The sequence below is a fragment of the Paramisgurnus dabryanus genome, chromosome 3, assembly GCF_030506205.2.
Source record: "Paramisgurnus dabryanus chromosome 3, PD_genome_1.1, whole genome shotgun sequence".
Classification (NCBI taxonomy): domain Eukaryota; kingdom Metazoa; phylum Chordata; class Actinopteri; order Cypriniformes; family Cobitidae; genus Paramisgurnus; species Paramisgurnus dabryanus.
The window spans coordinates 10636072-10662128 of record NC_133339.1 but is presented as its reverse complement, the minus strand read 5'-3'; the positions used below and the strand labels follow the sequence as shown (position 1 = coordinate 10662128).

The 26057-nt window shown below is 37.3% G+C and overlaps 1 protein-coding gene across 2 annotated transcripts in view; it reads right to left on the bottom strand.

Moving 5' to 3' along the window:
* LOC135768869 (protein shisa-6-like) overlaps positions 1–26057 on the bottom strand; it is a 97994-nt gene that overhangs the window by 59505 nt on the left and 12432 nt on the right. For both annotated transcript variants that reach the window (XM_065278222.1, XM_065278223.1), the window contains exons 3-5: positions 25770–25924; positions 19878–19970; positions 13869–13928 (exon numbers count right to left, since the gene is read on the bottom strand). In XM_065278222.1, coding sequence (XP_065134294.1) covers positions 13869–13928; positions 19878–19970; positions 25770–25924 — 308 coding nt within the window. The remainder of the gene's footprint in view (positions 1–13868; positions 13929–19877; positions 19971–25769; positions 25925–26057) is intronic.

The following is a 26057-nucleotide window of genomic DNA, read 5'->3' as shown; positions in this document are numbered from 1 at the left end:
CATATCATTCTCATATCCTTTTTCTCCTCTCTCATTCTCTTCTCCTCTCTCATTCTCTCCTCCTCTCGTTCTGATTCTCCTCTCTCATTTTCTTCCCCTTTTCTCTTTCTGTTTCTCCTCTATCATTCTCTTCTCCTTCTCTCTTTCTGTTTCTCCTCTATCATTCTCTTCTCCTTCTCTCTTTCTTTTTCTCCTCTCTCATTCTCTTCTCCTCCTTTCATTTTGTTTCTCCTCTCTCATTCTTTCTTCCCCATTTGTTCTGTTTCTCCTCTCTCATTCCCTCCTCCTCCTTTCATTCTGTTTCTCCTCTCTCATTCTCTCCTCCTTTTCTTATTCTGTTTCTCCACTCTCATGCCCTCCCCTCCTTTCATTCGGTTTCTCCTCTCTCATTCTCTCCTGCCCCTCTCTCATTACCTCCTTTTCCCATTCCATTTTTCTTTTATCAGTCTCTCCTCCTCCTCTTATTCTGTTTCTCCTCTCTCATTCTCCTCTCTCATTCTCTTTTTCTCCTCTGGTTCTGTTTGTCCTCTCTCATTCTCTCCCCTTCTCATCTTGTTCTGTTTCTCCTCTCTCATTCTCTTCTCCTTTCTCATTCTCTTCTCCTCCTCTCATTCTGTTTCTCCTCTCTCATTCTCTCCTCCTCCTCTCTCATTCCTTCCTCCTCCCCTCGTTCTGTTTTTCCTCTCATTCTCTTCTCCTCCTCTCATTCTGTTTCTCCTCTCATTCTCTTCTCCTCCTCTCATTCTGTTTATCCTCTCTCATTCTCTTCTCCTCCTCTCATTCTGTTTCTCCTCTCTCATTCTCTTCTCCTCCTCTCATTCTGTTTCTCCTCTCTCATTCTCTCCTCCTCCTCTCTCATTCCTTCATCCTCCTCTCGTTCTGTTTTTCCTCTCATTCTCTTCTCCTCCTCTCATTCTGTTTCTCCTCTCATTCTCTTCTCCTCCTCTCATTCTGTTTCTCCTCTCTCATTCTCTCCTCCTCCTCTCTCATTCCTTCATCCTCCTCTCATTCTGTTTCTCCTCTCATTCTCTTCTCCTCCTCTCATTCTGTTTCTCCTCTCATTCTCTTCTCCTCCTCTCATTCTGTTTATCCTCTCTCATTCTCTTCTCCTCCTCTCATTCTGTTTCTCCTCTCTCATTCTCTTCTCCTCCTCTCATTCTGTTTCTCCTCTCTCATTCTCTCCTCCTCCTCTCTCATTCCTTCATCCTCCTCTCGTTCTGTTTTTCCTCTCATTCTCTTCTCCTCCTCTCATTCTGTTTCTCCTCTCATTCTCTTCTCCTCCTCTAGTTCTGTTTCTCCTTTCTCATTCTCTCCTCCTCCTCTCTCATTCACTCCTCCTCCTCCTCTCATTCTGTTTCTTCTCTCTCATTCACTCCTCCTCCTCCTCTCATTCTGTTTCTTCTCTCTCATTCTCTTCTCCTCCTCTTGTTCTGCTTCTCCTCTATCATTCTCTCCTCCTCCTCTCGTTCTTTTTCTCCTCTCTCATTCGCTCTTCCTCCTCCTCTCGTTCTGTTTCTCCTCTCATTCTCTTCTCCTCCTCTCATTCTGTTTCTCCTCTCATTCTCTTCTCCTCCTCTAGTTCTGTTTCTCCTTTCTCATTCTCTCCTCCTCCTCTCTCATTCACTCCTCCTCCTCCTCTCATTCTGTTTCTTCTCTCTCATTCACTCCTCCTCCTCCTCTCATTCTGTTTCTTCTCTCTCATTCTCTTCTCCTCCTCTTGTTCTGCTTCTCCTCTATCATTCTCTCCTCCTCCTCTCGTTCTTTTTCTCCTCTCTCATTCGCTCTTCCTCCTCCTCTCATTCTGTTTCTCCTCTCATTCTCTTCTCCTCCTCTCATTCTGTTTCTCCTCTCTCATTCTCTCCTCCTCCTCTCTCATTCCTTCATCCTCCTCTCATTCTGTTTCTCCTCTCATTCTCTTCTCCTCCTCTCATTCTGTTTCTCCTCTCATTCTCTTCTCCTCCTCTCATTCTGTTTATCCTCTCTCATTCTCTTCTCCTCCTCTCATTCTGTTTCTCCTCTCTCATTCTCTTCTCCTCCTCTCATTCTGTTTCTCCTCTCTCATTCTCTCCTCCTCCTCTCTCATTCCTTCATCCTCCTCTCGTTCTGTTTTTCCTCTCATTCTCTTCTCCTCCTCTCATTCTGTTTCTCCTCTCATTCTCTTCTCCTCCTCTAGTTCTGTTTCTCCTTTCTCATTCTCTCCTCCTCCTCTCTCATTCACTCCTCCTCCTCCTCTCATTCTGTTTCTTCTCTCTCATTCACTCCTCCTCCTCCTCTCATTCTGTTTCTTCTCTCTCATTCTCTTCTCCTCCTCTTGTTCTGCTTCTCCTCTATCATTCTCTCCTCCTCCTCTCGTTCTTTTTCTCCTCTCTCATTCGCTCTTCCTCCTCCTCTCGTTCTGTTTCTTCTCTCTCATTCTCTCCTCCTTCTCTCTCATTCCTTCCTCCTCCTCTCATTCTGTTTCTCCTCTCATTCTCTTCTCCTCCTCTAGTTCTGTTTCTTCTTTCTCATTCTCTCCTCCTCCTCTCTCATTCACTCCTCCTCCTCCTCTCGTTCTGTTTCTCCTCTCTCATTCTCTTCTCCTTCTCTTGTTCTGTTTCTCCTCTCTCATTCTCTCCTCCTTCTCTTTCATTCACACCTCCTCCTCCTCTCATTCTGTTTCTTCTCTCTCATTCTCTTCTCCTCCTCTTGTTCTGTTTCTCCTCTATCATTCTCTTCTCCTCCTCTCGGTCTGTTTCCCCTCTCTCATTCTCTCTTCCCCCTCTTGTTCTGTTTTTATCTCTTTCTCATTCTCTCATCATTCTCATATCCTGTTTCTCATCTCTCTTGTTCTCTTCTCTTCTCCTCTCTCATTCTCTTCTCATCCTCTCATTCTTTTCTCCTCCTATCTTGAGTTTCTTTGCTGTCAGTATATCTTAGACACGGTTACTACATGAGAAATAATTTCAGAATTCCATCTTGGTTTGTTTGTTCAGGAACGCCATGTAAAACAGAATTATTCCCCATCCATTTCAATCCTCTCAGCACCCTGACAGAGCTATTCTGTTCCATCTGTTTGGATATTTCGAAGCCGTTTTTCCCCAAGTTTGAGGTTCAGCAGTCTGTGTCTGGAGGTTAGCGCAGTAAACTGCTTGTTATTCAGGAACATTCAGGTTGTGTGCGAGTACATTTACTGTTGGCAAGCTGTGTGTCTGTGAATGCGTGTAGTAGATAACCACTAGTCTATAAACTAAACATAAAAAATGTATCTTGTCAAAACAGGTCCTAAAAAAATAACTAGAACTTCTAGTTTCTAGAAGAAATAATAATATGAACATTAGTAATAGTCATGTTTTTCTTAACTACAAATTATGTCAAATTTGTGGTAGTTAATACATTATCATTTTGATACAGTGTTTGACAGCTGATTTGCAGTTAAAATCAAATATACTTTGTACAACTTTATCATCGATGACATTTTATGATAGGTGAAATTCTGGGGGCGGTTAGACTGCCAACTCTCTCTCTCTCTCTAAACATTTAGTATAGTGCTCTCCATCACAAAGTTCAATTCATGAATAATTCATGACATTTATTAATGAGCTTATGGAGGACAGTAAAGAGATGCAGAGAGAGACACACTCCTCTTTTATGAAATAGACAAAGTTTGTGTGTTTGTGTGCCTGCCCCCAAAATGTATCATTAAATCACTGACCTGTATGACTTTCAAACTAAACAGCTTGTATTAAAAAACAACACCGCCTCTTCTCTAAACGATCTGTTATATCAGTTAGTGTTCACTGTGTAGGCTATAGAAATGCACATTTCTGCAACTTCACAAAAACTAAATTTCCCATAAAACTAAGCTCATAAAAGAAGCAACAACAGTTAAACTGACTCATAAAACTGATTTGAAATGTCATGCACCTCCATGATGATAAATCATAAGGCACATGTGAGAATGTGAAGGACACTGTGTTATAATGTTGTGTTACAGACCATATGGTGATGATGTCATCAGCCTAGCCTTGACCTGACCTCCTTTAAAAAGTTCAGACACTTGTGATGTCACATCTTAGCAGACAGTATGGTGATACAATGTAACAGAGTGGATTGTTTTAACCCATTGTTGGGTCAAATATAAACATTTTCTGGGTTAATTTAACCTAGTCGCAGTTTTTTTTGACCCAACGCTTGGTTGAAAAGAATCCAGCATTATTGAGAGTATGAATGTAAATTGGACATCTCCTTTTGATAAAATATGATATTGATTCTCTCAGCCAGGTTTTCTGATTGATTCTGGAGTTTATCGATAGATTTATCAATATTTAAACAGCGTCTAACAGCAGACAAAACGTTATCTGTGTCTGTCTTTTAGCTGCTATCACTGCTTTTGCATCCCCATCTGTCTTCTTTGGTGAAAATGCATAGACAGTGTGTCAAAATAAAGGTACCTTGTAACGATATTTCATGAGTGGCAACTTTATGCATCGTATGGTTATACATTTGATCAATGCATTGATCTATATCAATGTATTGTTAAACAACTACTAGTAGGTAATCTGTTGAATCTGTGTGAATTGTAGATAAGGTATGACTAGGGATGCTGTGATAGACATTTTCACTATTATGAGTATCCATAAACAACATTAGTTTTTATTCTTTCATAGTAATAACATAATAATAGTAAACAAAATCTTTATTCAGTGGAGTACTGTGTTGCTTTCAGACTAGAGAGATTGAGAGAGCGAGCGAGTAAGAAAGAGAGAGAGAGAGAGAATTGCACCTGCATGCTGCATTAGTTTATGCTTCTCTCCTCACACCATGCACACAGCTATCAGAATTCAGACAGCATCAGTGACCAGGCGTACACGGACAAACATGCATGCACAAACACAGTCTGATATGACAATGTAAGTAAATAAATCTCAATGCTGAATAATGTAACATCTACAGAGCGCTGCAGTGCCACAATAAAACTAAAGGACGTTTGTGCGCCTTTATTCAACTTACAACAAAACTAATTTAACCAATCTTCCTTACTTTAATAAAGCATTAACAAATCTAACTTAACCAATCAGAGCGCTGCTCCTAAAGACAACATTGCATTAGAAGGTAAACCAATGGATCAGAAGGTAATCCATGGTCAGTAAGGGTCACATAAGTAAGCTGTTATGTAATACAGTATGCCCTAAATGTTCATTTATACCTGGGAGAAAAAGATGGAACGAAGGAAGGACAGAGATGTCCTCAGTGTCCTGCAGGTGGCGCTTCATCTGTGCTCTGCATGGCTTCAAATGGCCCAGTAATGAGGTCACATGACAAAAAAACCTGGATGTAATTTTAAAGCGATCTCCCTCTGTGGTCATTAAACAGGTCAGCATCTATGAAGAGACCACACTGTCCGATATGACCATCTCAATCATGCCATAATGTAATAATAGGAGCCAAGCAACATCCAGGATGGCTAGCTAGGTTTTTTTTTTTAAGTAGTCTCTTGGCGATTTATATCTGCAGTTAAAGAAATATCTGACCTCACCTTGGAAAACCCAAGTCAATTTTTTTGTGATTTATTGTTTTCGTAAAGAACATTGTGTAAAAATATAACCTTAATATCTTTAGTATTGACTGAGTAACTTTGATGCTCCAAATCATCATTAGATAATAAGACATTATCTTGGATTTCACAGACAGGGTCACATCTGTTTGCAAACATTATTGCTAAACTTATTCCATTTTTTTCTTTTTGACAAATGTACGTATGCATTTGCATTAAATAACTCAAATGCTCAAGTCAGTTGTTCCCATGGTGTGATTTTTCTGATCTTTATATCCCTGCCTCTGATGAATTACTGTACGTTTTTATCCCTGGTGGGAACAAAATGTATCCTCCTCCATGATTAATGATCATCAAACAACCTACAATAAAGATAATTTCATATCAAAGTAAAATCTTCCGCTCATGTGACAATAGGTGACAGTGCGTCTGAGTTTAGTCATGATCCTTTTTTAATGCATGCCCAGATTTTCCAAATGTCACCAAGCACCAATAGTCTATTTCAGCACCAATACAGCCAAATAATAAATGAAAAGGATTGCAAGCAGCATATCATCGTATTTTACAGGACTGTCAGAAAACAAATCCATGAAATATTACCATTCAGGATGAGACAGTAGAAACTATTGTTATGATCAGGGTGACACGGGAAAGCAAAAAAGAGGTCAAAAGTCTGTCATCAAACAAAATGTCTAAGTCTGACGTCTTGTAGGCATATATAACCCCTTCACTGCAAAAAAAGACTTTCTTACTTAGTACTTTTGTCTTGTTTTCAGTAAAAATATCAAAAAATTCTTAAATCAAGATGTATTTTCTTGATGAGCAAAATGCCCCAAGAAAATAAGTCTAGAATTTATACAAAAAAATATACAATTTAAGTGAATTTGTGCTTAAAAGAAGCTAAATTATCTGCCAATGGGGTGAGAAAATGTTGCTTAAATTAAGTGTTTAAGAAAACTTATTTTTAGATTGTTTTTATCACCCCATTGGCAGATCTTTTTGCTTGTTTAAAGTTAAAATTTACTTGAATTGTATATTTTTGTCTATAGACCGTTTCAGCAGTAACAACATTAACAAGCGGCTGTCGCGGTCCGCACGTAACTTCCGGTAAACTCCGCTAAGAAAAAATAACAACAAAGTTCTTTAAACGTAGTTTATTTATATAACAAGCAAAAAAAACAACACATAGATTACCTAGGAAACCAAAACATTTGTTATTTTCGATGAGGTATTCGTTCAAGAGATCAGTTTAGCAACTAGTCAGACCATTAAAAAAAACGAATCCGGAAGTAAGGTTCGGATCCAGACGTGTATCACGTGCGTCCGATGAAACCGTCTATAAACTAGACTTATTTTCTTACGTCATTTTGCTCATAAAAAAGCTTCTTTTTAAAGAATTTTCAGATATTTCTACTAAAAACAAGACAAAAATGTTAAGTAAGAAAGTCATTTTTTGCAGTGTTTAATTGTTACACTGCAAAAAAATTATTTTCAAGAAAAAAAATCTTAGTATTTTTGTCTTGTTTTCAGTAAAAATATAAAAAAATTCTTAAATTAAGATGCTGTTTTTTGATGGGCAAAACAACCCAAGAAAATAAGTCTAGTTTTTAGACTAAAAATATAAAGTATCAAGTGATTTTGTGCATAAAACAAGCAAAAAAATCTGCCAATGGGGTAAGCAAATTTTTCTTGACTTTTTCTTGAATTTAGTGTTTAAGAAATATTTTCCATATTTTTTTGCTTACCCTATTGGCATTTTTTTGCTTGTTTTTTTTTTTTGCCGTGTATATTAAGAGTACATTATGCATTGCAATTTTTTCTAAATATTATAATTATAATCAAGTGTTTTGCATATCTGGAGAAAAGCATAAAGAAGTAATGTAGTCTCACTTACAAAAATTAATCATGGTTTTACTACAGTTGAAATAAAAAAAACTAAAACACTAAAAAAATTTCAAAAACCATAATTAAACTATCGTGTGGTAAAACCATTGTTTGCTAATAGTAATCAAAACACCAAAAATGGTTACCACACTTTTACCACAATAAAACCATGGTTAATTTTCGAAAGGGCTGGCATGTACAGTTCAGGTTCTGTAATTGTTTTATTAAGTTTCGATAACGGAGACCAGCTAGTCGGTGATAGCTATCCAGTAAAAGAAACCTTAATCTCTAACCTGAAGAAGTGATCTAGTAACAGATGTTACAGCCCATAGCCTTGAGCCTCCGACTCTCATGCCAGATCAGAACGGTTCGTATCTGGCTCAGGGCAGGTGCATATACATATTTTATTTAATCAGTTACAAAAATGTGCTTAATAGCCTGAATAATCAATGTAAGCCTGTGGTTCATAATTTATTTATTTTTTATTAAACAAAATCACACCCTGGTTTTTCCAATTTCTAGGATACAATTTCCCACTATTTCTAATATGCATGTCCCAATGTGCAAATATATTTGGAAAGAATCTAAATTCTATGAAATGAACTTGAATATGAATATGCAAGTAAAATAAAGTAAAAAAAGTGTTTTTGCATTTGGTTGTTTGATAGCATCATGTTCCAGACAGACAATTATGAAAACAACATCAGTGCTTCTGTCTGGGCAAACATGAATCAGGACATGCAGCTCAGCTGTGTTTGGGTCACCATCATTTTGTCATAATTTTTTGAACATTTTGTCTGATGTTTCTGCTCGCATTAGACTCACAACATCCCTTTGAGAAGCTAAAATGTGTGTATGTTTCTGGGCAACATTTAAAATCCTTAATCAATAATTCTGATCAATCGCTCGGACGGCCACCTGGGACATCCTCACTGTTTAATCCACTAAAAGACCACACAAAATCTCTCGGACTGTGAGTACATCACACTTTGATAAACAGACGGCCGGCTCGTCTGACGGAGAATTCTTGATCTTACTCGGCCGTGTCATTTAGATGGATGGCTCGGATTGGCCCGGGTCATTACCGTCTGACATCTCCCCAGCAACGCTGTCAAATAAATCTGTTGAAGACCACTGTCTGCCCCGCCCAAACCTTAAATCATCATGCCGATGTAAAGACTGACAGGTACTGTAGAGGTATCTCTCTAGTATAGAGACTATGTACCACATCTACTGTAAGTCTGCATACATTATTATACTGCATGTCTGTGAAAAGTCAGGTTTTAAATGAGTTTACAGTGTGTGAACAATAAAAAATCCCCCCTCTCCTTTTTTAATTTCCATTTAACCAAAGCAGTCTCATTAGATATTCTGTTTCGATTCTATTGTAAATGTGATGTCACACTGATAAAGCCCCGCCCACAGCTTTTGACTGACCCTTATTTTAAGCTTTTCTAAAAGTGTTTGTTAGCATATTGTAGTGATAATTTGGCTAAATATACGATTGTCTCAGACTGTATTCACGGAAATCAGATCTATTTTTAACCAAAAACACTGTTGGTAAGGGTGTGAGGAGCTGTAGCTCATTTGCATTTAAAGGTACACGCATGAAAACAGCACTTTTTTTCATTTTGGGCATGCTATAATAAATGATCTGTGGGGTATTTTGAGCTGAAACATCACAGACACAGTCTGTGCACACCTGCGACTTATATTACATTTTGTAAAAATGGGCATAATATGTCCCCTTGAAAAGATTTCGATGAACTCAAAAAATTTCTTAGTAGATTATTTTACCTACAATCTACATTCATTGTACAGCTCCATACTCTTAATGTGTCCTAGAATTGTCTCATATCTCCCACCGCGTGGTTGATACGTAAATGAAACACAACCGAAAAGTCCATGAAATATCCTGAGCTATGAAATCTTTATCTCCGAGAAGCTACGCCGTTCATTTCATTTCAATTTAATTGAATAGTGCTTTCATAAAACATTGTTCACACTCTCGCCTCCTGAGCAGACAAATGCAACAGTGGTGATAAAACATCTTAAGATGCGTAAACAGATGAGGAAGAAACCTTGTGACGAATCCTAACTCAGCATTTAAACACATTTATCTATATTCAAAACATATACTCTTACTATATGCCAACCACTGTCTTATTTATGTCTAATTTAATTTGTCCCAAGGATTTTTATAGATACATCTGAGACAGAAATAATACTTCAGTGAAACATAACTGATAACTCTATTGCTCTGAAGATTAATCTTTCATAGCTCAGAAGATTTAATACAGGGTTTCTCTAAGGGGAGAGAGAGAGAGATTAAAAAACTTAAAGGGAGAGTTCACTGAAAAATGAAATCGAGTCGTTCCAAAGTTGTATACATTTCTTTGTTCTGCTGAACACAAATGAAGATATTTTGAAGAATATTTGTAAATAAGCAGATCTGGGGCACCATTGACTTCCATAGTAGCAGTGGCGGCTGGTGACTTCTCTTTCGAGGAACAGTGTGCATCATGTGTAATGTCAAAATATGTGTCCGTTGCATCATGTGAACAATGTGCATCATGTGTCATGTCAAAATATGTGTTCGTTGCATCATGTGAAAAATTTGCATCATGCGTCATGATAAAATATGTGTTCGTTGCATTATTGTTAACAATGTGCATCAGGCGTCATGTCAAAATATGTGTTCGTTGCATCATGTGAACAATGTGAATCATGCGTCATGTCAAAATATGTGTTTGTGGCATCATGTGAACAATGTGCATTGTGTGTCATGTCAAAATATGTGTTTGTTGCATCATGTGAACAATGTGCATCATGCGTCATGTCAAAATATGTGTCCGTTGCATCATGTGAACAATGTGCATCATGCGTAATGTCAAAATATGTGTCCTTTGCATCATGTGAACAATGTGCATCATGTGTCATGTCAAAATATGTGTTTGTTGCATTATTGTTAACAATGTGCATCGTGCTTCATGTCAAAATATGTGTTTGTGGCATCATGTGAACAATGTGCATCATGCGTAATGTCAAAACATGTGTCCGTTGCATCATGTGAACAATGTGCATCATGCGTTATGTCAAAATATGTGTTTGTGGCATCATGTGAACAATGTGCATTGTGTGTCATTTATAAAATATGTGTTTGTTGCATCATGTGAACAATGTGCATCACGGGTCATGTCAAAATATGTTTTTGTTGCATCATGTGAACAATGTGCATCATGCGTCATGTCAAAATATGTGTTTGTTGCATCATGTGAACAATGTGCATCATTCGTCATGTCAAAATATGTGTCAGTTGCATCATGTGAACAATGTGCATCATTCGTCATGTCAAAATATGTGTCAGTTGCATCATGTGAACAATCTGCATCATTCGTCATGTCAAAATATGTGTCCGTTGCATCATGTGAACAATGTGCATTGTGTGTCATTTATAAAATATGTGTTCGTTGCATCATGTGAACAATGTGCATCATGGGTCATGTCAAAATATGTGTCCGTTGCATCATGTGAACAAAGTGCATTGTGCGTCATGTCAAAATATGTGTCCGTTGCATCATGTGAACAATGTGCATCAGGCGTCATGTCAAAATATGTGTTCGTTGCATCATGTGAACAAAGTGCATCGTGTGTTATGTCAAAATATGTGTCCGTTGCATCATGTGAACAATGTGCATCATTCGTCATGTCAAAATATGTGTCAGTTGCATCATGTGAACAATCTGCATCATTCGTCATGTCAAAATATGTGTCAGTTGCATCATGTGAACAATCTGCATCATTCGTCATGTCAAAATATGTGTCCGTTGCATCATGTGAACAATGTGCATTGTGTGTCATTTATAAAATATGTGTTCGTTGCATCATGTGAACAATGTGCATCATGGGTCATGTCAAAATATGTGTCCGTTGCATCATGTGAACAAAGTGCATTGTGCGTCATGTCAAAATATGTGTCCGTTGCATCATGTGAACAATGTGCATCAGGCGTCATGTCAAAATATGTGTTCGTTGCATCATGTGAACAAAGTGCATCGTGTGTTATGTCAAAATATGTGTTCGTTGCATCATGTGAACAATGTGAATCATGCGTCATGTCAAAATATGTGTTCGTTGCATTATTGTTAACAATGTGCATCATGCGTCATGTCAAAATATGTGTTCGTGGCATCATGTGAACAATGTGCATCGTGCGTCATGTCAAAATATGTGTCCGTTGCATCATGTGAACAATGTGCATCATGCTTCATGTCAAAATATGTGTCCGTTGCATCATGTGAACAATGTGCATCGTGTGTCATTTCAAAATATGTGTTTGTTGCATCATGTGAACAATGTGCATCATGCGTCATGTCAAAATATGTGTTCGTTGCACACAGCAAAATCACCAGTGTTAAATGTACACTCCTGGTGTATATGGGTACCTAAACACCAGCAGTGTACATTTAACACTGGTGATTTTGCTGTGCATCATGTGAACAATGTGCATCATGTGTCATGTCAAAATATGTGTTCGTTGCATCATGTGAACAATGTGCATCATGCATTATGTCAAAATACAAGTCTGTTGCACACGCGTTGAAATGCAATGATAAAAAGAGACGCTCACGTTCACAAATTACTGAACTCTGATTACACATGAGATTAAGCGAGTATCTGGCAAACGTGAGCGTTTCTTTTATCATAAATCACATATATTTTGAAATGACGAACCACACACATGAGGGGCTAATTAAATGTTGTGACGAACTTCGCATCAGGCGCACTCGAAAACGAAGTCACTGGCCACCACTGCATAGTAGGAAAGTATAAGGTATGAGTAAAGGATGATAGAACTAAAAAATTTTCTGCAAACTGTCCTTTTAAGTCTCATGCCTTTGGTAAAAAAGATGTCTTAGTAAAGTCTCTAACTTTATTTAAATATGCCTAAATATGTTGAGATACAATACAAAGTCAAACATTTCCCCAAAAGAAAATGATTCATTTTACACTGCAGCTGTATCAACAATAAATTAAGTGCGTCTGATATGTTTTCTTGTAGATTCGCATTTTTTATCAGGCTTTAATGGATTCAAATATTTCTGTATTTCTGTTATTCGGTATTTCTGACAGTCCTGAGGCCGGGATCAAGACGATTTAAAGCAAAAGTATTTGATGAACGTATAAAAGGTGACGTTTAGAGGCTTTTGCATCTGAGCTCGCCAAAAGTTATTTACTACTAAAGCGTTTATTTTTAGACATTTGATGTGTTAAGCCTGTTCAACATATCGAATCCCGCATGGATCATTGGTGTGAAAGACATCACACAGTTAGACAATGTGACACAACCTTTACACCAAGCCTGTCAATCATTCTGTCAGACCTGTCTGCTGTTAAAATTGACAGACAGCCGTTAATGTCTGATGTCTAAGTGGATCTGACCGATACTTGGCACTGATCTTCGAAATGTCATGTTTTAACAGGTATGAGTCTTGAAAACATCACAGCTGCTGATATCAACATTCTGCTTACGGGGCAAAACCAAATCTATTGTTATTCATCACACAGCTGTTACAGATGGGCATACTGCATTCAGGTAAATAAAACATGGCGCAATGGCAAACTGTGATGGGCCATTGGGACGCTTCGGGCCTGTGTGCAGTACAATACAGTCAGAATGATAAAACTTCACAAATCTTAAAGGCACAATATGTCATTTTCACCACTATATTTTTTCTAAACAACAACAGCGGCTGCAGCTTGATGATGCTGTGAAAGATAGTAGTCTTCACCTTCTACTGTCAATAGGAATGGATCTGACAATATATATAGCACTTTGCTGGTGATATTTAGCAAAAATCTTATATATTGTGCCTTTAATGGTTTAAAAAATGAATAGCACACTTTCCTCCAACAACGTGCATGCCTGGAAGCGTAAGTCATCCAAGACGAACTTGAATTTGGGTTGAGGATTTGTTCATATACATAAAAGCAATGTCTGCAGTGATGCTTGCCTTAGCAAACATCTCTAATAATGTTTCTGTAAGATATAGTGTTTAATTAATACTGTAATTAGTGTTGGGTCAATAGAATAATCCCAAGGTCTCAGACAAAGACGGATTTAAGATCGTTTCAGTTTAGCATAGTTCAGGAATTACACGGTACAATGGTTAATAGGATCACCATGGTAACAAAGAGGAGAATTCTGCACAGTCATTAATAACCCAGAGATGCTGTACTGGCAAAAAACAGCAAGACATGAATGAGCAACAAACTCATTTCAGCTGTTATATAACTTATAAGGTTCACAAGGTTCAAACCTTCATATATACAGTGTGAAGCCACAGGGAACATGGACGTTAAACCAATCCACTTAAGCTAAAGATACAGATAAATGAAAAACGCATTGCATTTAAATGCATAGAAAACTTGAAACGTGCAAGGTACGTACTGTATGATAGCGGCACGTCCAGGTCGCCCTGCCACGCCAGATCATCTACAGAGTGTTGAGCTGCAAAGACACAAACACACACATTCATTTAGTACTTCACAAAATACACATGCCTGTCTTTCATCGGTGAAACACAACAGGAGATAAACCGAGGAACGTCATCGTCCTCCGAATATGACGGAAAAGCATCATTAAAGTTCCTTCATCTCAAGCAACCCCATCTAAAAGTTGTGTGTCACTGACATTTAGGCTCAGAAAAGAAACTAAATTTCATAACGTCAGCCAGGTTTATTTGCATATGCATGAAGCTATCGTTGGCTTCAGATAAACACAGCGCAGGGCTTGTATGGCTATGCTTATGGTGTTGTTTTTGTCCTTTGTAAAGCTCCTGACAGCTCCTGCTCTCCCATGTTGCATATATAAATGCGATGCAAACATGCTTCAAAATATCAACTTCATGGAAAAAGCGAATGGAAAAGGGCACGATCTCTGGTGAACTGTTACTGTCATCTCTTCATGCTCGCATGCAAAATGTGTGCGAGCGGCTTTAAAACAGTGAATCGGACAGAACGGGCGTCCGAAACCTCTGGAGAGAATCTAGAAAGAGAATTTAATCAGGTGGATTTAAACCGTTTGGAGCTTAAGGCCAATTTGCATGACCCGCGGGGAGCAAAGTTGAATAAGCAGAAAAATCATTTGAGCAACTTATTAAAGTCTTTCACCTGAAGGAAGTGAAGCACATGTTTAACTTTATCCTCTTTACATTTACATTTGAGATCGGCAAACAAAATTTGAAAGAAAAGAGACTAAGCAAAAGTTTTAAAATCTACTATATTGCCAATTATCTGAAAAATGCTGTCTTTATAATATCAAAATTACTATTAATCTAAAAGAGTTTTAATTTTTTATAAAAAAATTATAAATTAATATTTGGACCATTCCACCGAAAGTGTCCTGCATGTCCATCTAACACCAAATTTAAACAATATAATTTAAAACATTAATAAAAATGACATAAAACATTGAAAAATAACATTGTTTTATCCGTCCCTGTAAAAAAATGCTGTAGAGCTATTTGCCAGTAACTTACTGTAGATTTAAATTGATGTTATTTACTGGCAACATTTTGTTCAAAGTTAAATGAACATTAAATATTAACAAGTCTTTATTACAGAATAAAACTAAAATAACAGCATCATGCAAAGCGATTTGGGAAAGAAAATCTGAAGGATAAAAACAGTAAAAGGTTGATGAGGATTTCTGGTTCCCAGAATGCTTTGCATAAGGCTGTTTTTTAGTTCTGTTAGTGACTTGTTAATGTTTAATGTTCATTAACTTTGAACAAACTGTTGGCAGTAAATAACATCAATTTAAATCTACAGTAAGTTACTGGCAAATAGCTGCCAGTTATAATGTAGTTTTTTACATTTTTAACATATAAAGCATAAAATTCTTCAGAACTTTATTTTTTTTGCATTTTTGTCCATATCCTGTCTTTACTTTAAATGTTTATAGCATTGAAAAAGTAATAATATTTAAGATAAAATGCATATTTTAGTCATTTCCCCAGAATTTCACAAATCTAGGAATATTTCACATTTTCAAGAGGAAGTGACATCATCTGGATCTTCTAAAGGCCATGTGAGGAACAAAAGTTACTTTTCTAATTTTATTTTCTGTATATTTTATGACATTGATTCTATCTGTGAATGTAAAATCTTAATGTTCAGTCCTGTAATCTATATTATTTATTTTTATTGTTATCGGTTTATTTTAAAATAAAAAAATGGTAAACCACTAGAATTTGCTCAGTGTCTTCATGCTGTTAGCAAATACTTAATGCAGCTATTTTCATGTATTTGCTAAATATATGTTAAAAACTCAGTCCTGTTACCAAAATGTCTCAATCTTCTACAAAGAAACCATTTAAAGGGGCGGTGAATTTGTCGATTTTATTGTTTTATACTGTTGCCTGATGTCTACTTCTGATGTCCGCGTGGTTTTTACATTCAAAAACATCAAAAACAATAAGTAATAGGCTATTTTGTAACATAGATTAGTGGCTGTCTGGAGAAATGGTTCGTTTGAAGGGGCGGGCCGCATTGAAGACCTGGACGTAAACACCCACTGCTATGATTGGACGGCTTCATTCCCCGTCATTACATGTGGGGAAATGTTTTAAAAACATTAATGTGATAAAAATAGCAGCCGAACACAAATATGTTTGAGCCACAAAAGATTCTGGGTGCTAAATATGATACACATAAATGACAATACGTATATTAAAGTAGAAACAAAACTCGACGTGACTAAATTACCGTATACAACACAGTAAGCGCGCATCGGAATCTAAACTGCGGCTAATAAATCCTTATCAATAACTTTGTATAATTTGATTGTGCTTGTGAGGTTGCTTTTACATTCACGTAATGTTAAATACCACAGTTATAAGATAAAAAATAAGCTTTGTTGAGTGTTTGACCTTTCAAACGTAACTCGCCTAAATTACCGTATACAACACAGTAAACGGGCATCAGAATCTAAACTGCGGCTGATAAATCCTCCTTTATAAATAACACTGTATATTTCTACCGTTAAATTACAGTCGTGTTGTTAAGTGGTGTATCTTTATTAATCGTTTAATGTTTTTAGTAAATTAAAACAGTCAAACATACGTGTTTAGACACGGATGTTACAACAGACATATCAAGCGATCTCTTCTAACAAAGCAATAGTTAAACGCAGTAACTTAAATAAAGTAAAATGTCTTACTGTGTATAATGCTGTGTCATTGTTGTCAGATCCAATATAAGTGGTGCTTTTAATCACAGTCTCTCTGCAAATCCAGCATCGACTTCTTTGCAAATAAATCCGTGTAACCAAAGTTAACAAACACTCCCCACACGAGCTGGAACTTCTTAAAAAGCAAACTTTTTCCAGGCATTTAATGTTATGTTCCAAGCCTCCGAATTAAAGTATTTAGCTTCTGTGTTGTTCCCACGCGGTTCTTCCACAACCGAAAATGCGTTTCCAGTCTATCATAACAGATCACCGCGTCAAAATAAAAGTCTCTCAGAAAAAATGTATTTAAAAGTCATTTTGGTTACATTTGTCAATCTTTAAAGACATATTTACTTGTTGAGACACACGTGTGTCACGCGAAGCTGTGGGCGGGACTTCAAAAGTGGTCCTTGTATTTGGCTATGGGGCGGTGCTTCAATTCTACTTTGACGTCATAGATTTCCGAATTCCACACTGGCTTGTTTTACTGGCTTGGTGCCAAAAACGGTTATATTTCAGTAGCACGGACGTTTTCAGTTCTGAAACTTGCAGGATGTTCATCTAAGTATTGATGACCTCTTATATAACAAATTATCAAGTTAAAATTGAGTTTTTGATTCACCGCTCCTTTAAAAAAATAAACTAGTTACTTGATAATGACCAATACTTATTTTGAAAAGTAAAATAAGTGTGTTATTAAGATTAGTGTTAAAGGAAAACACCACCATATTCCAATATTTTACTACAGTATATTTTTACATGAACTTAGATGAATTAATACATATATTTTTTCAATGTGTACACTTAAACTTTGTCCAGCGCTAGTGATGGGGACGAGACCGCCTATGCCGAGTCCGAATCAAGACTGAGCCTTTGAAGGTTCGAGACCGAGTCAAGACCGAGACCATTGGTTTTCAAATAGAGTCGAGCCCGAGTCAAGACCGAGTCTTTGAGGAAGCAAGTCCGAGTCGAGACCAAGACCATAAAAACATATCAGTTTTCATATTCATGATTTAATATCATCCCAGTATATAATCAACAGTTAGGCCTACAGACTAAGCTAGATTGGGAAGTGTTTAGAGGAGCAGTCTTAACATCTTAATATGGACTATGCTTTAAATATCATAAAAAAATCCCAAACACATGCATCATCTTCTGCCTATTTTTCTAGAGATAAACGGCTCTGATGGCAGTATCTTTGCATTGCACCATGGGATGTCATTTTCAAATAATGCTCGTCAACACTGCATTTTAATATCATTGCTATGTGTTGTGTGTTTTTTTTATATATGACAATTTATTTATATATAAAAATGCGCTGGTCTCAAGGACTCAGTCTAAAATTATGAGTCCTTCTCCTGTCACTGTAGTCCGAGACCGAGTCAAGACCGAGTCTTTGAAGGAACAAGTCCAAGACGAGTCAGAGAAAGCAGAAATCGGTCTCGAGACCGGACTCAAGTACTACATCACTATACAGCGCATTGTGAATGTGTTAGCATTTAGCCTAGCACCTTTCATTCCTTAGGATCCAAACAGGGATGAATTTAGAAGCCACCAAAACTTCCATGATTTCCCTATTTAAAGACTGTTACATGAGTAGGTACACAAGTAAGTATGGTGGCACAAAATCAAACTTTTGTTTGGATCCTAAGGAATGAATGGGGCTAGGCTAAATGCTAACACATTTACGAAGCGCTGAACAAAGATTAAAAGTGCACACACTGAAAAAAGAGAGTTATGTATTAATTTGTCTAAGTTGAGGTAAGAACATAGTAAAATATTGAAAAATGGTGATGTTATCCTTTAAATAAAGATTTAAAAATCAACTTGACGAGTTACAACTTGAAAATAGCACTAATTCGGTGGAATATCCTGTAGTTTAGCATGAAGGTCCCTCCCATACAGTAAGGTTCATCATATTTGGGGGTCCTTCAAAACTCCTGTCGAAAATAATTTTTGCCAAACACATCTTTGTGTCATAATAATAACAGAAGTCATGTAATGTAATGAGTGTCACGGGCGTGGGCGCTAATGTCACTGATATTTCTCATTTATCTGAAGGTTTTTAAACATTTTACTCCTTAAAAATGTGAAAAAAATTGACAATCTGGTGGATATTGATGTTGTAATGTTAACAATCAGCCAGTGCCGTACCCATTATGTTGCAGTACGTGGGCAGGAGTGATTCAACTATAAGGGACAGATATGAGTTTCTTTTAGACAAAATGAGCTTTACAAAGCATCATTACTGCACTGTCAACATCTCAATGTCATCAACAGGACGCTTGTGACAAATAAAGAACATCTATAAGTAACACAGTCTCACCCCATTTCGTCAATATTTGACGACACTTGACCATTCGTCATATGTTGACGTGAAGGGTATACCTTTCGCGTCATTTTTTGACGAACTGGGGACTTCAATACTATTACGTCCGTTGCATTCTCTTTCCTATTTTATTACCATTTGCGCGTCGGTTTAGGGTTAGATTACGCAAAATTAAACAGTGTACGCGAAATTAAACAGTGTACGCGAAATTAAACAGTTGTCACCTGGCGTTGGGGTTAGAAACAGTTGTCACCTGGCGTTGGGGTTAGAGTTAGGTTTGTGTAGGGATGTCATTATGTAAATCTAACCCTAAACCGACGCGCAAATGGTAATAAAATAGGAAAGAGAATGCAACGGACGTAATAGTATTGAAGTCCCCAGTTCGTCAAAAAATGACGCGAAAGGTATACCCTTCACGTCAACATATGACGAATGGTCAAGTGTCGTCAAATATTGACGAAATGGGGTGAGATAAGACATTTGGGTACATTTCATCTTTTCCTTTCCAACTAAATGACCAGCCTGATCTCACGAGAACTCATAAATATTTTATGACTTGACTAATTCGTATGAATCAGCACAAAGTTAATCATGCAAAACGTACGATTATCATAAAAAACAATAACGAAACCCCACCCATAACCCCAATGTCACAGGCGTCAAGGCAAACTGTAATTTTTTTATGAATGTGGTCGTACGAATTAGCCACCTCGTAAAATACGTACGAATTGCCTTGAGATAGTGTTAAAATGACTCTAAAGCAAAAGCAGTTCATATTCCTATAGTAAATTTAACATGCTCACAGTGACACAACTCTCTTTAAATGCCTTCGGCATGATGCAGTGAGAAGATAAAAAAGTCCCTTTGGGATTCATAAGGGTTAAGAAACGGGCGATTACCTTTCAGATGGCCCCTGCCGAGCGTCACAAAGCCGGAGGAGATGAAGTTGTGCATGTCTTGACCGCTGCGGAAGTTTTCTTTCCCATAATGCCCTGCGAAGAAACGCACAGAATGACCATCACAAGAAAAACGAGTGTTGAGTCTTTATTTTATAGTTATGTGTCAATCTTGAATGCTGATGTGGTTTTAAACCTTGTAGCTTTTCAACCCAAATCCATCACACCGGACATTGCGGGTATTTGATGGCCTAAGGAACACAATTCTTTACGGATAAATACCCTTTATGTCCCGCATTACTCACAGCGCAGCCTTACATCTGACAGTTATTGAGAAGTCACCTCAGCCAGCGGCTGGTAAACGGTGTTTTAAGACAGACGACAGGACGGGATTCTGCATTAAGTATTAATGGGGGGTAGAGGTTCTGCTCGACCACACTAGAGGTTTTAGAGGTCAAACTATCATCTTGGCACACACGCACACGCTTTTAACACAAATTTGAGCCCTGCTGGGTTAGAGGACACTGAGGTTGATCAGAGATGCAGGTGGATCCTTTAAGCATCTAATAGGATGGTAATGGGCGCCCCTGACCCGAGCCAGATGACCAAAGACCGGAATCACATCTTTTCTGTTATGTGCACCACTGAATAGCGGTCAGACACAGATGGATTGACAGACAGAAAGTCTAAACAAATAATTCCATGCTCTCTGGAAGAAATAATTCAGTTTGTCTTTATTCTTTTCAATTATGCAACCGTATTTCTTAATAAATCAAGCTGATCGGAATTTAAGTCAATTAAAGGCAAAAGTTTATCCATGAAATGTAACAGATTTCATGTCTTTAAGTGATTCATGGTGTCTAAAGTAACCAATGGACAATGACAGTGTTTCTATCTGAAATCAAAGACGAGCCAGCGAGCCACAGATCAAATTGCATTAAGAAACCCATAATGAGAACAGCACATGAGATTATTTGCTGTCTTCATTGCTCTCTCTCTCTCTCTCTCTCTCTCTCGCTCTCTCTCTCTCTCTCTCTCTCTGATGAAAGTTAATATTTAATGATTGTATTTTATTAAAAACAAGAGCTCAGTCAAGCGTTTCTTCGCATCACACCGACTGACGCTCGATTTGAGAGCTTTGCTACATCTTAGCTCCTCATGTGCTATCAAATCTTCATGACCTTGTTAAAATAGCCTTTTGCAAGATTTAAAAGACCATTCGAGTCCACTTAAAATCCGACTCAATGTTTAAGGGCTGTTTTGTTGCACACTTTTATAAACCAAAACAGTATTTTTCTATTAAACGTTTGTTACCCTTTCTCTGACCTTTACAATGATTTCGGCTATAGTCCTTTAAGATTTAGGCTGTCATATACAGTAGTCTCAGCCTTAGACGTCACCCCACAGATTGTTGGATCTGATGTTTTTCGTGCACTTTTCTGAAAACCCTGTGGGAATGTCGAAATCATCTTTGATTGGTTGAAATAAACCGGATTTCCAGGTTTAGATTTAGGTCCCTGGAAAACAAAGCTCGTTTCATTGGGGAAGAAAATCGTCGTGTTCACGTGGATAATAATGACCAGTTATCATGATCAGCTAAACATTGGATTCTCAAAAATATGCAAAGTTTGCGGCATAGACTCTCTAAAAGACATCCAAGAGTTTTGCTTGAGACAGTTAGTGGAGTCAAAAAGTTCGGATCTCCTGAATTGCTTGTAAAAAAGTTAAAAAGTGAAGAGATATGCTTCAAACAAACATTTAACGGGAGCGTCTCATTGGTGTGGTTGTTCATGAAGTGCACAACGTGGTTCTATGGTGAGTAATGTTGTTTATTTAGATGCTATTTGGTTGCGGCTGGTTATTTCAATAACTGACTTGTTGCCAGCCGGCTCGTTATTGTGGGGAGTCCGAAACGTGACGCTAAGCGAAACCAACTGTGATTGGTTGTTTGAAATGTTGGTCAAACAGCTCGTGTGTGGGCTTTGTCCAGAAAAAGCAGCGAAAACACCAGACCTTCAGTATTTAAGGTCTGGCTACGCGAGACTACATTTACAGCATCACCATCCAGGAAAAACACTTTACATTTATTCAGACATCACAGAGCATCTATAGAAGTCATCACCCATTAGCACATCATGATTTAGATCCAGACTTGTGGTGCAAATTTTATTGAAAATGAAAGTTTATCAGTGAGCTCACAGTAAGCACTAAGCAGAGCAGTTTCAAGCCATTTTGATGCCCAAATATAACATAAAAAATGTAAAAAAAAAAATGATGTGATCATGTAACACTACATTTTTAAATGCACTTAAATCAACAAGACAGTTAAAAATAGTTTCAAGATTCAAGTGAATCAGCATTAAATATGTATATTCACTCTTTGGCGCCCCCTGCAGCTGGTGGCATCTTAGGCGACCACCTGGTTTGCCTAGACCTACAGCTCTGACAGTAAGGCCACATTTACACATAGCCGGGTATTTAGAGAAACGAAATGCCTCCGTTTTCAATAATAACAACGTGGACACAACATCGTTTTCAAAAAACGTAATTAACATCAACTCGCATAAATACGCTGTCGAGTGCCAATAATAACTATGCCAAACCTGCAGTGTAGGGAGAGGAATAAAGCCATGCAAGCCAATCAAAATCTTCAAGTCGACACCAATGAATAACACGAGCGATTTCCTGTTCACATGACGTTAAGCACTTTCTGGCGCATAATGTGACGTTTCAGAACCTAAAACACTGTTTCTCCGAGTTGACACGGAAACACATAAACGGGGTTATCAGAAATCTTCACTTTGGCTGGAGGTTTTAGAAATAATCACTTTCGGTGAAAAAAACAGTTTTTTTTCATGTAAATGAGAGGCCAAACCACAGGGAAATACAATATCTGCGTCTTTCCTTAGTGTAAACGGGGCATAATTTCAATTTTACCCCTTCACTTTCACCTTCCCCTTCGTTTTTTGTGTTTAGGGGTAGGGCTCCCCGATTTTCTTTTGGTGTAGATAGGAGGAAGTGCTAGCCCTTCAAATGAAGATTTTGTTAGGACCTCACTTCAAACAAATGGGTATGTGAAAGTTTACCGTCTACAGCGGCAACATAGCTGCCAAAGCGAGCCGAGGCTGCCAAAGCGAGCAGAGAGACTCATAAATGTAAGTATTTTGCATTATTATTGATTTTAATGACAAAAGTACGCTCGTTATTGACTGCACACCAGTCCCACATCATATTTTATTGATACCCGGTGACTTGACAGCATAAATACAAGTGCAGTGGCGGGGAATTTGGTTGTCTTTTACCACACGTTTGATAACGCATTGTTTTGTAGTTGTTATGTGCCTGAATACGTGAACCAAAAATGTATCATACTAAAGATGATTTTGAAGAAAAATGGCTGTAGCCCACGCAACGGAGCACTACAGCAATCTACGGCAGCTTGGAAGTTTGTGATTAACATTGGCGCGTTTTCTTTAACGTATGAGCTAACGACGATGAATGATGATTTATAAAGGGGTAGTAGTGGTGTCCTATTTCTTAGGGAAATATTTTTTGTCACTTTGTTTCAAGGGACAAGGGGGAGGGGTGAAGGGTTATAAAATAGCTTTTTTTGCAAGTACTGTAAGATGTGTACAATGAAAAGATGCATATGTGATGTGGTGATATAATTTAGTGTGTATGTAGCTTAGTTGGTAGTGCATTGCTTTAGCAGCGCAAAAGGTCATGGGTTTGATTCCAGACAACACACATACGGAATAATAATGTATACCTAAGTGTAATGTACTGTATGTAGAAATGTTAATGTATAGTTTTTATCATAATTAAGCACATCGATGTCTCCGAAATAAATGCTGATTGACAATACCGTCGATGAAAGAGTGGGAGTGGAGGTTCAGAGGACAGAAGAGGTTACGGAGATCAACCACTTGAAAGAAAATCTCTGTATTGGGAATCAATGAAACAGTCAAAAAATATTGAATTTTTTGACCAATTAACCAAATGAACATTCGCTTCTTCTGTTTGAAACTCTTTGTTGAACTTAAAAGCATTAAATCCATCAATCAAAAATGGGACGTTTTATAGATTGAAGGAGCACTCTGTCACCAGATCTCGCGAGACAAGAATCAAACACACAGCACATGTGTAAAAGCATCCTATGAAACACGCACACACACGTGCACGCAGTCATCCAACACATATCTGTGCCCAAAGAGAGATTTCATTTGATTTCTGGTCAGATTCATTTTCAATATTTACCCTTATGGTTTGGGTTAGGTGGGGTCACATGATGCATGAACCTGATCCAACAAACACTGTATATAATATTGGTATATCCTGTATGTCCTTGCAGGGATGTTACTTCATGAATTATTCTTTGTATGTACATACAAACACTTCTACACTTAAACTTGACCATATACTACAGTTTTAGACATTTTCTAATGGATTTAATGTCTTTAAATCTTTCCCCGCAATTGATATGTTATCTCATCAATTAAGAGAAAAAATGTGCAAAAAAAAAGTCTTCTTGATGAATTTTTATGTTAATCTACAATACCGGGATTATTGAAATTTATGAAAAAACTGAAGCCAAAACGTTATTTATTAATTTTAAACTCTGTGTATTATCATTTGATTATCATTCTGTATCTAATTGCTAACAAAATTCCTTCACAAAAATGCATTTATTTCATTTTTTTGCTTTTAAAAAGTACTTTTAAAGAATAATACCCATATTTAAGAGTTTATAGGCAGAGAAAAATATAGATTTTTCCTGTTTTGTTTATTTGAAAGCAGAGGGTCTGTTCTTTCATTTGATATATTTGTATGTTTACATATTTTAAAAGAAAAGTTGGTCACACTTTATTTTACAGTGTATTTGTTACACATGTTACATGTAATTATTATAGTAATAAAGTTAATTATGCATAGTTACATGCAACTAACCCTAAACCAAACCCTAATCCTAACCCCAACCCTCTAGTAAGTACATGTTGTTAATGATTTTTACTTAGTACTTAATTGTATATTTACACTGTAACAGTGATGCCGTAAAATAAATTGTGACTGAAAATTTTCCTGGAAGGCATTTTGTGAAACTTTTGTGAAAATCACAAAAAAATTTGGCAGGCAAATTTAAAAAAAAAATGGCTGGCAGGGAATGAGTTAAATTCAACAAAGAGTTTCAAACAAAAGGCGTGAATGTTAATTTAGTTAATTGGTTCATTTCTGACTGTTTCTACATTCTTAAATGTTGAATCAGAACAGACGACTCTGGGCCAGATTCGCACCGCAGCTGCTGACTTTGGCACAGATCCGGCACGGAGTCGTCTGCTGTCTGGGAAGTCACTAGATTCATTATTACTGTTAAAGCCAATACAGAAACAAGAACTATTTTTGGACTTGGTTATGTAAGCAACCAACCAGAACACGATAACAACCACCTACAATAGCAACACCTTAAAAGTCTAGCGTAGAGTGTAAACTTTAAGCAACAGCGACCATTCTGTAATACAACAGAAGTGAGTTTATTCAGCCTTCTGAATATTGATGCCATGTGAGCCCAAACGCAAAAAAGAACACTGAATGCTTGCGAGATGTGAATTTTTCAAGAGTAAAAAGTGTGTTAAGCACAATAACATGTTTTAAAGTCTGTTTGAATGAAAAATTAATTTAGATGTGATTTCAGATATGACTAGAGTTCAACAGTATGTGCTGAGCCTTTACACATGATGAAGCATGCTTCATATACCCGCAAACCCACACATGTATACATAGAGACTCATTTCATCTTAATAATCTTCAAGGGTTTTAAAGATTACCAGAGTAGCCTACTATCATATAAGTCCAAAACATAATGAAGGTTTTATCATAAAAACACATGAGGTAACTTACCGTGATTGTTTTTGTTGTGGACAGGTGTGTAGTGGTTCTTGGATGTTCGTACAGGTGTCTCCTCTTTGGGTGAGGTTTCTATGGCGGCGATGTTTTCATGCTCATACTGAGATATGGGAATGGGTCCCTGCTGCCTCAAAATGTCCGCCAACGCTCTGAAAAACACAGGGAAGATCATTTTAATGTTCATTATATCATTATCCTAAAAACAACAGTGTCCTGTTGTTCAGCATTGGAATAAACGTTTCATCCAGTTTACAGATACAAACAGATTGCACCCCAAGAGGT